We start from the raw sequence: 15,855 nt of genomic DNA, 5'->3' as shown, positions 1-15,855 counted from the left end.
TATTTCTAAACTAATCAAATAATTACGTTTCCAAGTTTCCTGATCGGATGAAAACAAAATGTGAAAAATGGAAGAAATGCCCCGTGTGTATAGGAAAATTAATACAAAACAAACCGGAAAGTAAGAAAAGAAACACACCACAAAATCACGTTGATAAAAGAGGCAAATAATTAGTATAAAAATAGTACCCAAAGCACAGGAAAATAAGAAGCAAAAAAAACGTGAAAACCCGACGTGAAAACACAAACATATAAAACAAATCTGATAATCGAAAATTGGTGAAAACAAGACAAACAAAAACAACACACGCAAACATATATTTGTAAGTGTGAACGGTGTGAATGGAGGAACAGAATGAAGAAACGCCCGTACATGGTTACAGTATATTGTGCAAAGAAACCTTGAAGGAGAAAAATGGTACAGTTTTACGAATCCGCCCTTTTTATAAAGAAAACAAGACAAAAAAAACAGAGCAAAACAGTGAAAAAGAAAGCTTAAGGAAACTAGTGGAGTGTGGAAGAAGTAAAACAGAAGCAAGTTTAGACAGTTGTCCGCTCAGCAGCAGCCAGTAGCCTCCAAAAACCCATCCCTGGTGGGGTGGGTTGCGGGTTTTCGCCTGTTGCGCGTTACCGCGCTATAGTATGCTTAGGAATAAACTAATAACAATGTGAATTATAAGTAGAAGCTTTCCAAAACAAACAAACAAACAAACCACTCCATCGAAGGGTAATTTGTCGACACGTCTTCACGATGAATCCTTCCTTCGCATCACAACCGAGAGGATTAGTGGATGGAAGAAGTGATCCTGTTTCTTAAAGTACACACTCACATACATACACACCTAGTGACAATCGCTTTGTTTTTAGTTAGCGCCAACAACACACACACACACATTTCACTCTTATTCATTTGATAATAGGATATGCGGCTCAACAGTATGGTACAGTATACACTTGTGCTTACGGTGGAAGACCCAGTTAGATCTGTGTATCACACACTGCACACCACGGTCAGAACGTGGGAAGAGAACTCCACATTCAGACGCTCACACAAGTATACCATAAAATGAAAAACAATAGCAAACGGGCAATTGGGATATTAAATTTCATCTCCTTGAAGTTGTGCATTTTCACACGCGACTACTTATAATGAGAAAAAAAGACAAGATGGATGGAACTCTCAGATAAAAGAAAGCAATAGCAATGCTGCTTGTGTGGGCGTGTGTGAGATTAACTCCCCCTCTACTCCAATTCCCTCATTTGGCAGTTAAGTAGTGATAAACAAACAAACAAACAAAACTACACCAAGCCATGAATAGCAATAGAGCGGTATTACAAAAAATCATCAACATAAAACCATTATTGTTGCGATCCTGTACATCAAAAGTCGGTGATTGTGTCTGTTTATTACCACACGCATATAAATATATACATAACATAAAACCTTGTCTCCTTGTGTTGTGTGGAGTGATCAGTGACGGAAAAAAAACAATTGAAAGCAAACAGATAAAAAAAGAAAGAATCGAGTTAGCGAGAAGAGACGAGAAAACAGAAGACAGCAAAACATGAAACCTACACAGATGATTAAAAAAGAAGCGTAATTAAATTATTTCATGCGAAAATGATAACAAACACTGAGATGGCGAATGTACGAATGAGGAATGAGTTAACTAAGCAAAGTATGGAAGTAAAAAAACGGATATTAGTAGCGGGGGGAGGTTTACTACTGCCTAGGTTCTAGTGAATGAGAAAAAAAGCAAACAAAACAAAAAACCCTGTAAATGAAGAGCATAAAATGGCCCCCTCATTCCCTCGAAAAGGAAAAACAAACAAACGATTAGTGTGAAAAGAAAACGGAGAAATATAAATAAAACAACACACAAAAGAGAGCGAGAGAGAGAGAGGAAAAATGCGTCAAAAAACAAAATTTGAATGCAAAATATAAAAGATAGCAAAAGGAATGTATATCGGGTGAGTGAAAGACAACATAATAAACAAACAACAAAGGGTAAAAGTTGTGTAAGTGTGTAACAGTGCAAACTCTGTACGCAACCGGTGTGGGTTTGCATGTGTGCGTGTGTGATGCTGGAAAACAAAAAGGGGAAAGGACGTTTTTATGAAGAAGAGACAAGCTTCAACAGAAAAAACAACGTGGAAAAAATGTTTGAACCAATGCGATGTATTAAGAAATAAACAGAGAAAACACAATGCGGAGGAAGAAGAAGAAGAAAGTTTGTAAGACGAGGCGAAAGTGAACCAGAACGAGAGGAGGTAGGGTATGTGTGTATGAGAAGGGATAATAGTAGAAGGAGAAAACAAAACAAATAAAACAAACAGAAAAAAAGAATTATTCGAATGCACGCGATAAATGAAAATAAATGAATTAATAACTACCAATAATTGCATTTGTTTTGAATTATTTTAATGTTTGATCGTTTGTATGGGGCAGCCTGGTGGTGGTAGTGGTGCCAGTCTTCACACGACAGTACCGGTCTAAAATCTCATCCGGACCAACCCTCCGTACGCAGGACTGAAGGTTGTACTTGAGGTTGTTGTGCCTATAAAGAAGATCTTTGACCTTGCACTTAGTTTTTTTTGTACTTTCACAAAAGAGGAGATAAGTTTGCAATGAAATTTCCAGAAAACATTTTTATGAGCAGCATATTTGTTCATATACGAAATCATGCGAAAAAGAAATAAAATTCGTTCTTTCATGAGTTGGTGATGTTAATAAGTTCTAATCGAAAAATATTAATGAAAACTCGTCTTTTAAATGGTACGAAAATTTAATTTTCTACAGCAGGAGAACATACAGTATAGAAGGTTTCAAATAATGCGTCAAATTTTAATTACTTTAACTGTTTACGATCCGTAATTTCCCGTTCTTCCTGACCAACAGTCATATCTGGCAGAGCGAGAAATCATACTAAATTGGCTAGTTAGTAACCCTTCCTTGAGTTTGTCCTAAATGTTGCAAGCAACATTCATAGTCCACAACGTTGCACGCAACTGTATTGCATAGACCAAGCGCTAAGCGGTGCAGATGTCAACAGAACGTCAAATGTGACAGCTGTAGCCTATCAGGTATAAATAAAAAAAGCGACATAAAGTAAAAAAGATTAATTCAGGTCTGCTTTCTCGTATCATTTGTGGGGACCGCATCGACTAAGCTAATTAGAATAGAAGTCCGATTGTCCCTGTGCATCCTCGGGTGAGCATCAAACTACGCAGCTGGAAAATGTTGCGTTCCTTCGTGCGGTCACATTTTACGCTCCTGGCAGCGGTGCTGTTGGCCGGTATGGCTGTGAGCATGGTCGAGGGCGAGAAAGAAATACCACTTACCAAGTTCAGCCAAGATGTTGGCGGGTACGGCGCAACGATGACGTTCCTGTACTGGTAAGTTTCCCAGCTGATCGATCGATGCAAGGCCAATCGGGTCCCTGTCTGCACCCGGCTAATGCATTGTGTTCTGTTTCCCTTCGCACGTTCGGCGCAGCTATTCCTGTGGGTATCGTAAGGCGTTCGATGATTACTATAACATAATTCGCGAAAAGTACCCGGAAATTACGATCCGGGGCGGTAACTATGACCCGTCCGGGTTTAATATGCTGCTGTCGAAGGTCCTGCTAGTGACGAAGCTGCTGCTGATCGCGGCACTGATGTCGAATTACGATATCGGCCGCTTCATTGGCAATCCGTTTGCCGGTTGGTGGCGATGGTGCTTCAACAACAAACTGTACGCATCGATGATGATCTTCTTCCTCGGCAACACGCTGGAAGCTCAGGTAAGTACAGATAAACATTACCGCCAAACCAATCCAATCGAACGTTGTTCTTTTTGTTAATTCCATCGCAACTTCATTTAGCTCATATCGTCCGGTGCATTCGAGATAACGCTGAACGATGTGCCGGTGTGGTCCAAGTTGGACACGGGCCGGTTTCCTGCGCCACAAGAGATGTTCCAAATTATCGATAATCATCTACAGTTTGCCAACAAGATCGAGCCAAATCCTGATTTCGTAAAATAAGCCAGAACCGGTGGCATTTTCCCATTCCTTTGCACGGAGGGAACGTTTTTATGTTTGTTACACGCTCCTGTATTAGTTGCACCTTGCGTTTACGTTTCAATGTACAGTAACGAAACAAAGTTGAGTGTGTTTTTTTTGATAATTGGAGAATAATTTTTTCATGCAACTTCTTACTGTTTTCCTTTTGCAATATTGTTTCATATACCTATCTACCCAACTGTTTTATTGTATTTTTTTTTATCTCCTTGCATTACTTAAGACAAAATACTCATGTTTTTCCTCTCGCAAAATCGGGCTAGATGCCTAAAACTATTCAACATGTTTTACACCCCGTAATGTGAACACAGTAAGGTGACAAACACAACACACACACGCGGTCTGGCTAGGCTAGTTTGTAAGGCAATCCTATTCGGTGGGTAGAGTGCGGTGAACAGGTGTGTTTTCGTATCCGTGGCAGAATTGAATAAAATAATTTACCAAAAAGCCCTAACGCTTGATAGTACGATACTCGTACGATGTTGCATCTGAAATGGTCGAAGTGATTAATCACGCCGTTCACGTGTTTGTTTGCTAAGCGATATGAAGGGGAAGAGAACAGTAAGATGATAAGGGAAATGCTGAGAATACAGTCATGTGGTTATATTTAGGTTCAGCGCAGCAACGATTATTGTTATAACCATTCGTAGATAGCCTGTTAACCATTATTCAATGGGCTCATTATTCCAGGAACTTTTCAATGCACGAGAATGTATGTCATTTTATGTACATTTTGTTTACGAAATAACTCATATACGGAGCATGAAATACGCTGTTCATTTAAATAATAATTTAACTAATTTGCTACTTCAAAACATTACAAAAGTACGATTATCGAAGATCATAGTAGCGAATTACATACACATATCATCATCCTTGCGTAGTAGTCTTCCTTGCTCACGCACACACCTTTACCGTGGAGTTGTTTTTCCAAAACAAATCTTTCAATACCACACGGAACTTATGTGTATCGCAAGTGCGTTCACTTACACCATCATACAAAACTGATTTCGTGATCGATCGGGGGTGTACACACCGGGGAACCGTGTGTACAGCAAAATCCACCCCTGTACGTTAGAAGGGTGGAAAAGGGGGCGAACAGCAAAAAGCCCTTCATTTTCATCCCTTCGTCGCTGGGAACAGCGAGTTTAGTGTGTGTGCGTGTGTTGTGTGTCGGAATTGACACCAATACTAGCAGCGTTCTTATCCTTGTATGCTGAACACTGCTGCTTTTGGCCCCTGAGTTCTGCTAGGCGTGAAATTGGACGTTATACCATCCAGTGGGTCGTGTTTATCGTTCGGGGGTGATTGTTAATTACAAATCGGCGGTGAACCACTCGAAAACGCACCGTAAGCCGGTGTTTCCGGTATACCAAGTGAAGCAATTAGTATTTCTCCGGTGTTTGTTGTTCTTGGTTTCGCATATTAAGCTTCCTAAATATATGTATTTGCCGTTTCGGAACCGGATTGGGCTGCTGTGCGGCAGCAAACACACCACCCCCGTTGTTTTGCATTGCTCCGGATGAATCAACAGCCACACACAGAGACATGTTGGGCTGTGCGCCGTCGCAGTAGCCACGGGGAAGAGTAGCAATCACCCGACGTGCTGCTTTTCCACACCAAGCAAGTGCAGAAGGGAAGGAAGAGCCGTTTCCCTTTAAAAACGAAAACACACACACACATACACACAGAGACATATCGGGAGGAAAATCGATGGCGCATTGGTTGCTGTCTGCAAACGAAGTGAGGAACGATGTGCATTTTCCAAGGTAACGTCCCGTACGGTGGACGTGAACGATAGTTAGCTTAAGGAGCCCAGTAGGCTAAGGATTCGTGTATAGACGTGAAAGTTTAGTAGGGCCGTTGTCGAAAAGGTGTGACTTTGCGTGTGTAGTTCGTGTGAGTTGGAAGTGATCCTGTCCCCAGCCTGTGACACAACCTGTTTGGCGTTTTTCCTCCCCCGGCGCAGTGGTACGGGGGAGCGATACCCGAAACGGTGCCTGTGTTCCACGACCGGACCGTACGCGAAAGTCTCCGCATGACTCTGATACTGATACTGCTGTTTCTGAAAAACATTTGCGTGTTTCTGAACAAGCTCGTGCTGCGGTGCTACAACTCGTTCCTAATACACCCGACCCACGGCCATCAGGACGGTGGCAAGTACGGTGGTTACGGTGGCGGTGGCGGCGGCCACAGTGGCTTCGGTACAGGGGTGGGTGTGCGTCCGCGCCGTACACGCCGCAACCGGGCGGAACTGATGCACCACCGGGACGGTGGTGCGTACGGTGACAGTAGCAGAACGCAGCAGTACTACAATCACTACTGACTACCCGGTAACGTTCGGTAGAATGCATGAGTGCTAGACCGCCGTCACCGCGTTCGCACAGGGCCCGAGTACGTGCCAACGCGTCACGGGGCTGCACCGGCACGGGAAGAACGGTGACGACGACAACGACTGGCACGGGTGGGGTGCCGGCGGCGGTGGCTCCTGGGACGAGCGACGAGGACGAGCTGATGACGATCAACGAGAACCGGAGTGGTGGCCTTGGCCCCACCAACGAACCGAACGCTTCCAACTCTTCCCTCTCGTCAAATTCTTCCTCCTCCTCGTCCGAGGCGGGTTCGGTACATTCGGACGGTGAGCAGCATTCGGGGCTGCTGCTGCTGGAGGACGGATCCGGCACATCCGGCCGTCATCCGATGGACGCCAGCACCTGCAATGCCTGCACACTCGCGCTGGATAACAATAACGCGTATCAGGCGGATCACGAACGGCCACTGGTGAACGGTTGCGAAGATATGTGGAGCTGGAACAAGCGCGACCGCTCGAAAGAGGTGTGGCTGAGCCGGTCGGACAATCGGCGGGTGTACTTCCATCCGAACTGGAGCAAAGGTACGGCCGGGATCCGTGGAACGCGCGTACTAAACAACGGTCGGTATTACTGGGAAATCAGCCTGTCGCAGCGTGTCTTCGGTACGAGGTAAGTCTACCCAAAAGTCCTTGCGAGGGTGTACAAATGGTAAACGTCCATAAAGGGTTTTAGTATAGATAGAATAGGGCATTCGCAATTTACCGATTTACTCGCTCAAAACGAATTCGTTACGCGGAATGCTTGATAGTGAAATACAAAACAAAAACTGGACAAAGAATCGCGAGCACAATTTAGTAAATACCAAATCAGTCAACCTGTTTACGCAGTTGCGGTTTCAAGAGTTGAAATATAATTAACCTATTTTACAACAAAAGATGAGCAGAATGCAGAAGTTGAAAATTACATTTAATAATGATAAATACTTGTGATTGGGTTTTATCAAATTTAATCGTCAAAACTTACATATTACTTCTTAACCCTTGAATCTGACCGTGGGTAAACGGGTTGAGCAATTTGGCATTCACTAAATTGAGCAGGTTTTTGCGATTCAGTAAAGTTTTGTTGTGTTTCTCTATCAATCTTCCGGTTTACTTCATTATTAGTGTGTTTGGCTCGCCATATCCTATCTAATGTAAAAACCCTGTAAAAATCGATAAAGGGAGGAAAACCTGTTATCAATCCCCCCGCTGTCCCGTTCCTCGGCAGCCAACCCGCTTGCTCCTCATGTTAGTTTGTCAGGAACAATCATAAATCCATCACGGCAAAGCATCGTGGTACGCGTTTTCGTCGTCGTATCCAACAGCGGGGGTGTCTACGAAGTTGTTTTGTTCGACTTCCTGCCGTAATGGCGGGCAGAATAACCCACGTTCTCATCAAGAGAAATGTGGGTTACGTGCAGACACACGCAACAGAACGCACCGGGCACAGTGGAGGGACCTGCGAAAAGAGCACTGCAACGAGCCACGCGCATACTTCCCGCTGCCCGGGTTGGTTCGTTTCGGTGCAGAACCGAAAGGGAGCAACGCACATTGTGCCAGCGGAAAAACATGATACGTCGAGGCGAATGTCGTCGACTGCCCTGGGTAGGAAAACTCTGTCTATTTATCCGTCTTCACTGCCTTTGTCCTGGTGTGAAAGGAGGCGACCGCAATACGGAACCCGGTGGGAAGAGTAACGCAAAGAGAGCACCCCCCGTTGGTCGCCGTCAATTCTTCCACTTGTATGTATCGTTTTTTTTTCTCTGCTTGCTGGTGTAATATTTCTACGACCAGCACAACGTGGCATTTCGTGGTTCGCGGTTGTATTACGTCTACAGGGTGCATGATTTCCTTGTTTTCGTTCTGCTCTCGTTTTAGTTGATTACTAATTGGTTTCCCACAAAACAAAAAAATGTGGTCGTGCAGACAGTTCCACAGTGGGCAGAAAAGAAGCGGACGACGATGATGTCCAGTCGGGCGAAGGCTCGCTGCCAAAAGGGACACACAACACACGGTTTCGAAAACAAAACGCCACAGACGACCACGCGTTTCGTCCATTTGTTGATTCACCATGTTGCTGCCACATCGGCGGGTGTATTCTTCGGTTGTACTCTGTTGTTTTGGCACGAGTTTTTGGGCACTGAATGGATTGGACAGATGAGACATCGCAGTAGACATTCGTTGGGAGATTTGTTAGGCATGGCTAGTGCCGTAACTACTAAAGATGTTGTTTGGGGTGTAGTAAAGGAGTTAAATTGTTGGTATCAATGACATCCAGCAGGTCACTAGATCTACTCTATCGACGCAATTAAGGTATTTTTTTCAAATTTCGTTTGCCAATGCTTTGTCCGTATTTTTAGATATTATAGAAATCTTGGAAACTCCCTCTGGAAGTTGCTCAATTTCGGACTAAATTTTTGCCATGCCATGCCTTGACTGTGGAGTAGTGTTGAACAACGATGAATATATTGGACAATACAGGCTGAGTGTTGATTGGATTATCCACATTTCTAGATTACGTGCCAATGATCTGATGTACATTCGTTATAGGGTCAAACGCCTTGAATCAGTTCGACATAGTTTGAATCGCTAATAGGCTTTCGACCGACATCATTGGCACAATTTTCATCAATTGAACTATAAAGTCGAGGTTGGCTCGATGGTGTATTGGTAGCGGCGCCGGTCTTCCTACGACAGGACCTGTCCAAAATCCCAACCTAAGCAATACATACAGGTTAATAAAGCCAAGCAATAAGATACAGGTTTATAAAGCCAAAGAAAGCCCGAAACGACAGTTTTAGACCTCTTGAAGATGTTAAGATAAAGAAGAAGAACTATAGAATCCGTCGCTCTTTAACTTAGCATAAATCGCTTTAATCGTTATTGCAGTATGTATATTTCTGCTTGGGACAATCTCGTAAGTTAGCAGAACTCCTGTTTCTACTGATGTTTTTCTTAATTAAAGAGACGACAATGTCGTTTAAATTAAACATCTACACTATAAAAGGTACTAATTTTAACGTCAAGTTTTTTTTTGTGGCGCCATCTGTTGGGAAACAGTCATACTTTCTTTAATAAGATCGACTTTTTCATTGTTACTGAAGGAACCTTGAAGAGTTTTCCCAACGATTAAGATATTGTTTTATTTCTCTTGCAGTTCATTGCCATCTGCTCTTTCAAATGCTGTTTCAGCAAGAAATTCGTATTAACCTTTCACAAAACTCAGTTAAGTCCATTTGCTCTGCGTACATAGTAGCCTAAGAGGAGCCTAGGAGTTCTCCTAGCGTGTACAGCACACAGCAATCCATGTAAATAATGAGTAAAAGTTTCCACGCGCACTGTAAAAACTTTCTTTCGCGAGTTTTTCGTACAGTTAAGGCACTCAACCTCGCCTGCGATAGAAAAGCCAGTAACTAATGCTACGATATCAAAACAACTCCCGGATAGATAGTGATATGGTACGGTTGGGGTAATAAATGTTGCCTAAACCACCCTCGGCCGAATTGTGTTTTTTTTTTCCTCCTTTTCCTGTCTATTACGCATTTTGTCGAATCAGCAACGGCGAGAGTAATTTGGTGTGTACGATGTCGCTGTTTTTCTGGACGATAAACGTCGAAATCACATGGAATTTGCTTACTTTGTGCTGAGTGGTTTTGCGGATTGGAAGAGAGTGCTTGCTGGGGACGTACAATGTGTGAAACTTTTCTATATATGCCGTTGAAGTTGGGAGCCGTTTTTTCGACCCGAACCTCATCTAGCCATATGTACTTTTTCGGTAAAAGCAGAGTCTAGTTCTATTGAACAGTGCTTATTGGATAAAGGTTAAATATTTTAACATATCTGATCTCTTTGTAGGTTTCCAAACGTTTGCAGAAAAAAAACAGTATCGTAAACACACCAGTCGGGTTCATATTTCACTGGACCCAAAAAGGTCAGAGTGCAAAGCATGATACAATCGAAACCAGCAAAAATAATGGGCTTACAACAGCAATCAACATCTGCTTGTTGTTCTTAATGTGAATAGTAATTTATCATAATCAATCGTCTATTTACACCAACGGGTTGGAGATAGTGGAACCGCTTCTTAGTGGATTAGAAAGACACCAAGGATTGTGTGTTCCGATAGAACACTTCCGTCGACATTCGGCAGAACTTTTACAACAAGACAAACTACATAACCCAACCCATACTTGTACTCTTGCACACCCACAAAAAAGGACACAAAAACAATCGATTTGTCAACCGGAAAGTTGCTGTTTCCGATCGAACGGTTTCGATAGTCCATTGCCCATCGCCCCACGGCAGCCATGTCTAGCATCTTCCGGGAATTATTTTAATGACCGCATGGCTGGCCCGCTGACTGGAACACGGCGGCGACGGGACGATGACGCAAGAAACAGGGCACTGCGGTTTAGCACTTTCCAGACGCTCTAATTGATGCTATAAATCGTTGTATTTTTGCGCTTCGTGCTCCTATTCGGCGGCTGGAAAAGTTGTCGATAGCATGGGATTCCTCGGTGCGGTTGTAAAAATTCGTTCGTGTCAGCAAGAACTGCCCTCCCAACGACCCGAACAAGGCCCGGGTGCCCTGTTTTCCTCTACATCCATACTTAATAAGGATGCTTCCGGCTTCGGCGTTTTGTTGACACGGTACAATGAAGTATGCGGCACAACTTTGCACGGGAAGGTGTTTTTAAAAAATTCATTGTGATTTATCACCCGTCCCCGGGAAGCGAAAAGTGGACAAACAGAACAACGTAACAACATGGAATGTCGAGACTTCCAACACCCCTGCACCAAAAAAAAAATTCTGTTCCATCACGTTAAAGTGGCGAATGAAGCGTGCGAGACCCTTGAGATGTCGTGTCGCAGTCCGCCCGTTGAATCGATTGGCAGTGCATTGTGGGAGCTGTTAATTTCGAGTTACAATAGTTTGGATCTGCTAACGTTGCTCTACGGCTTTTGTTGAGCACAGTTTTGAATTTGGCACTTCACCCTGCACAATGCTCCCTTTCCGGGCGGTTATTGTGTGTGACATAAAGGGGGAAATCTGCCCACTTTAAATCAAGGTTTTCTCTTCCCATGAACCGGCATGATTTGGGTTTGGTGGGCACATTTGGTTCGAGGATGAGTTTTGTATAGCGGTTGAGAGTTGCCTAGCTTGATTTTTGGTATCGTAACAACTCTTTTGATATGAGTTAACTGATCATACAAGCAAGTGTTTTTTTTATTAAATAAAACAATTAGAATGTATTTTTGATATTTACTTCAGCAAAATGATGAAGGCGAATGAGAATTGCCCAGAATTCGCTAATATGCTATACAAAACTAGCAAATTCCCCAGAAAACTTAGCAATTGCCTCAGTTGGTCGGTCTGCTTTAAAAGATTTTGTTGGTGAATTACTTAAAACGATTATGTATCACTCTGGTAAATCCTGCATGGAAAACCCTGCATTAACACGTTTCAAGTTCTCTCCACTCCCAAGAATGAGGATCTCTCTGAGACAGATCCATGTCGGAGGCCGACTGGCGGCATTTCGCGGGTTGAAGGGATGAGTTAATATAATTTTTAATTAAAATTACCGTATTTACGCCCTTTTCAGATCTCTTCTGAGACAAACACAAAAACATCCACCTCCCCCCCACCGACGGTATGAAGGACAAACGTAAGGATGCGTCTGAAATAATAAACAGCTCCCTTACCCCCACCGAGCGAAACATTCGTGCTTGCAAAAAAAAAATACGTGCCCGTCTGAAGATGTTCTGTTCACCTTCTTCGGGTCACATTATGTCTTAAAGATTTTATAGACACTTGAACACAGACTCGGCGCACATTTCCTGGAAGGGTCTGAAGGTTAGGCATTACCGGCTGCTGCGGGTATTTGTTCATCGCTTTATTAAACGGAAATTTGACGATAAAGTTGGGGTTTAATAATGTCCGGTTAAGCGGCTATATTGAGATATCTCCCGAAATCAGATGGCGGGTTCCTAATTCCAGAGCTGCCATATGTATGACGCTCTGGTCTGTCTGGTTTATCTGATTTGGACAGGAACAATTTGCAAACTTATCCTTAACCAGGTAGACGAGATTGTTTGTTTGGCCGGAAACCCAGAAATAGACCCAAGTGCCTTCACCTGCATTTCTTGGTATTGGACAAGAAAATTGGAAAGGATATTACCAAAATGAACACTCATTAAGAAACACTTCCATCGCTTTGTTTATTAATCAGTGTGCTGTACGGTGCAACATGGAGCTGGGTTGTTGAAGAAGTAATGAAAAAAGTCTTGCCTTGATGCTTTAGCGTAATTGAAAGAACAGCCGTATTTGGCTGAGATTTCGCCGACGGTGGACGTATCCTTTCGGTGCGGACCTTCCACCATTGCATTAATTATTCCGAATGGGTTGTTCCGTTTTCCATCGGCATAATGGGCAATGGCAGTTGGTGTTGGTGGATTCGGATCTTTTAGATGTGTTTTCTTCACACAAGGTTCAGTTACCTTGTTCGCTTATCTAAATGCAGATTTATTGCGAAGTCGCAACTGGAATGCAAAACGTATCGGCCTTCCGAAACCATCCATTTTGAAACTTTCCGCCAACATCATGCTTGATAGTGTGTTATAAAATGGAAAATAGAATGATGGTCCTGTGTTTTTCCACCGTCACATGTTTGCATCGTTCGGCGTGTACATACCACACCACAGGCGTACACCCCCGTACGTGATGTTTGCTTTTGCACCAGTCCGAAGTGGTCTGTGTTTGCGAATGGTTGAGGTTGGGATTAGTTTTATTGCAGTAGGGTAGTCCGAAAACAGGCCCGAGAATAAGTGACTGGGGTTGTGAAATGGAGAATAGTTGTTTGGCCTATGCTTCGCTTTAGAAAACATTTTTATAGCACCATTTTACCCACTTGCTCAGCTGTCCGACAGAGTCCCCACGATTGTCGCGTATCAATCGTATGTATACCAGGACATTACACTTTAAGTTGTTTCGTGTCTTTCTCATAATCTCATGACAAGTCCTCCAAAGCTTGGTGAGTGTAGTGCACTTCTCTATAGCGAAGCACTACAAATGTTTGAGATCAGCATAGTGCTCCACAGTGGCATTGGACCTTTGATAATTAATATGTTCTTCACTTCACCGAAACTGTAGTACGAGGTTCTCTATCTTACCTTCTTACTTATCCGGCTCTACAACCTTGACCTGCTGCAGAAGTCCTGTAAACCGCTCACGGTCTAGTGTCGTTGTCCAATCCACAATCCCGGCCTATCTGGCGGACGCATCAACTCCATCTCCTGCTACTACCAGGCCTACCACGCCTCCTCTCCCTCCATGTGGATGATCTAGAAGGGTTTTACAGACTGGGACGTCTGGTGTTGTTCTCATGACGTGACTAGGACAACCTGGCGACTAAGAGCCTGGCGAGTCTAATACGCTGTACGAACGTGCATTCGCCGTACTACTCGTTGAGTCCTTGCCATACTTCCTATCTTTACCATCTTTCTGAAACTTTGAGTCATTTTATTTGTACAAAGGATATCTCCGGATAAATGATGTCCATATCTACTAAATGATGTCGTTAAGACAACCTAGTCTTTGGTTTTAAGTTGACCATTTCCATTGCTCAAAATTCTGTAAGATCTTATTGGATGTCTCTAGACAAGACATTGAGTAACTACTTGAAGGCAATATTGAGCTTGTCAAGGATACCTTATAGTCCTCTTCCCAAATAAACAACCTTTGCCATAGCAGATTCACCAATTCCAAGAATGTAATTTTTAAAACATCATCTACTTTTCCCTATGGTTTATTCTCCGCAGCATGATGTTTGGAATCGGCACGAAGAAAGCACGTCTACACGTCAACATGTTCACCAATCTGCTCGGAGAGGACCGGAACGGTTGGGGCCTTTCGCATAAGGGACTCCTTTGGCACGGTGGTGTCGCACGTAACTACACCAAGCGCTTCAAGGAGAACCAACCGACAAAGATCGGTCTGCTGTTCGACGGTATTGCGGGTACGCTGACGTACTACAAGGATGACGTATGCCTGGGTATTGCCTTCCGTGGATTGAATGAGGTACCGAATCAAACATGAAAAGCGAATCCTAGTGACAATTCACCACACTTCGGCCCTCTTTTACCCTCTAGGTCCGAGAACCACTGTACCCGATCGTTTGTTCGACGGCAGCCAAAACGGAAATGCTACTGTCGGAAACGCGCCGTGACTTTGTCAACCTTCAGGATCGCTGCCGGGCCATCATCATAAAGCACATAAACACGCGGGAAAAGCTGGACCGGTTAGCGTTGCCGTACTTCATCAAGAACTATCTAGCGGAAGCGGTCACGGAGAGTAATGCGACGGTAACGCCACTCGAGCTGCATCTGATCGACCAGTACCTGTACTGAGATCGCTAAAACAATGGTAGTAGAATTGCTATAGACAACCCGCGCCCACTGGTAGCGCTGGGTAGGCTATTTCATTGTTATGTTCTTCTATTTGTTTTCGTACACGTTGCTTCGTTCCTTACCGATCATGCGAAATAATGCTTAAGTTGTTAGTAAACCCCGTAAACCGGTCTGTTTGTGGACAGAGTCTGGACCGTCTCACACTTGTCGTCTAGTCAGCCGCTGGTTCCTTAACGAATTTAAGCACATGTTTGTTTTGTATTGCCTTCCTTTCTAGCATTTGCGTACAGATCGAGTCCGGCAGGGGCTCGTTTCAAGTTGCAAAGCGAGTAACATTCTAGTCATTCTAGTCACAGGACCCAGTCACACGGTATGGTGTGCGGTTGTGCTGATCACGAATAAGGAAATTCTAGTCCAAAGAGCGTATTAGTCGTCAGTAGGGAATTTTTTTGCGTAGGGAAGCATTAGGATATTAGGATTGGACATAGACATGCGATAGGGTTGAAGCTACTACACGCCGATAGGAACAAGCAACAAGGCAAAAAGGACGCTGTTGGTTCTATTCGTTCGCTGCGTTGAATTTCCGTGTTCTTCTGTACATAATTATTGGCAGCTCGTGCAGATTTAGCTGGTAACCTCCCCGATACTATACCAAACAGCGAAGAGAGCGGATAAAATCTTGAGTGGTAAAATTAGTGTTCATGGGTGCAGTGATTGTGAGTGATGGTGAGTGTTTGTGAGTGCGAGAATATGATGAATTTGGGCGTGAATGAGTTTAATAAGTGTTTGGGGACCGTTTTTTCTCAGGTATACTAAATTTAATGTCTATTGTGATATCTGTCTACTATGTTCTACTAGTCATATAAATACTTTATTTGCAACAATTCGATCTTCCTTAAATATTTTTATTATGAGGGCAATTTGTTCGTGTGAAGGACAGTTCAAATCTCTCAATATTTAAAAAATCTTACATATTTTGTGAAGTGTGAATAAGTATTTGTTTGTTTATATTCGAAGCCATTTGTTTCTTCTTGGT

General features: G+C 43.4%; 2 protein-coding genes across 2 annotated transcripts; both read left to right on the top strand.

The window, feature by feature from the left end:
* Positions 1 to 3,237: 3,237 nt before the first annotated feature.
* Positions 3,238 to 4,027, top strand: LOC128711692 (thioredoxin reductase-like selenoprotein T homolog CG3887). Its single transcript, XM_053806574.1, has 3 exons — positions 3,238 to 3,395; positions 3,496 to 3,784; positions 3,866 to 4,027. Exons 1-3 carry the CDS (start codon positions 3,238 to 3,240, stop codon positions 4,025 to 4,027), a joined length of 609 nt encoding a protein of 202 aa, XP_053662549.1.
* A 2,388-nt stretch (positions 4,028 to 6,415) lies between these two features.
* LOC128712191 (SPRY domain-containing SOCS box protein 3) lies at positions 6,416 to 14,819 on the top strand. The gene is made up of 3 exons (XM_053807087.1): positions 6,416 to 7,044; positions 14,232 to 14,490; positions 14,562 to 14,819. Exons 1-3 carry the CDS (start codon positions 6,416 to 6,418, stop codon positions 14,817 to 14,819), a joined length of 1,146 nt encoding a protein of 381 aa, XP_053663062.1.
* Positions 14,820 to 15,855: the final 1,036 nt, after the last annotated feature.

This window comes from Anopheles marshallii, chromosome 3 (assembly GCF_943734725.1).
Source record: "Anopheles marshallii chromosome 3, idAnoMarsDA_429_01, whole genome shotgun sequence".
Taxonomy (NCBI): Eukaryota; Metazoa; Arthropoda; class Insecta; order Diptera; family Culicidae; genus Anopheles; species Anopheles marshallii.
The sequence above is the reverse complement of the archived record's forward strand: the minus strand, read 5'-3'. Positions and strand labels throughout refer to the sequence as shown.

Bases quoted from the DNA above. Each gene is read 5' to 3' on its own strand.
- LOC128712191 (XM_053807087.1), top strand. From the start codon at position 6,416: ATGAGTGCTAGACCGCCGTCACCGCGTTCGCACAGGGCCCGAGTACGT. The intron at 7,045-14,231 runs GTAAGTCTACCC...TATTCTCCGCAG, and splicing joins CAGCGTGTCTTCGGTACGAG to CATGATGTTTGGAATCGGCA. The intron at 14,491-14,561 runs GTACCGAATCAA...TTTACCCTCTAG, and splicing joins CCTTCCGTGGATTGAATGAG to GTCCGAGAACCACTGTACCC.
- LOC128711692 (XM_053806574.1), top strand. From the start codon at position 3,238: ATGTTGCGTTCCTTCGTGCGGTCACATTTTACGCTCCTGGCAGCGGTG. The intron at 3,396-3,495 runs GTAAGTTTCCCA...CGTTCGGCGCAG, and splicing joins ACGATGACGTTCCTGTACTG to CTATTCCTGTGGGTATCGTA. The intron at 3,785-3,865 runs GTAAGTACAGAT...AACTTCATTTAG, and splicing joins GCAACACGCTGGAAGCTCAG to CTCATATCGTCCGGTGCATT.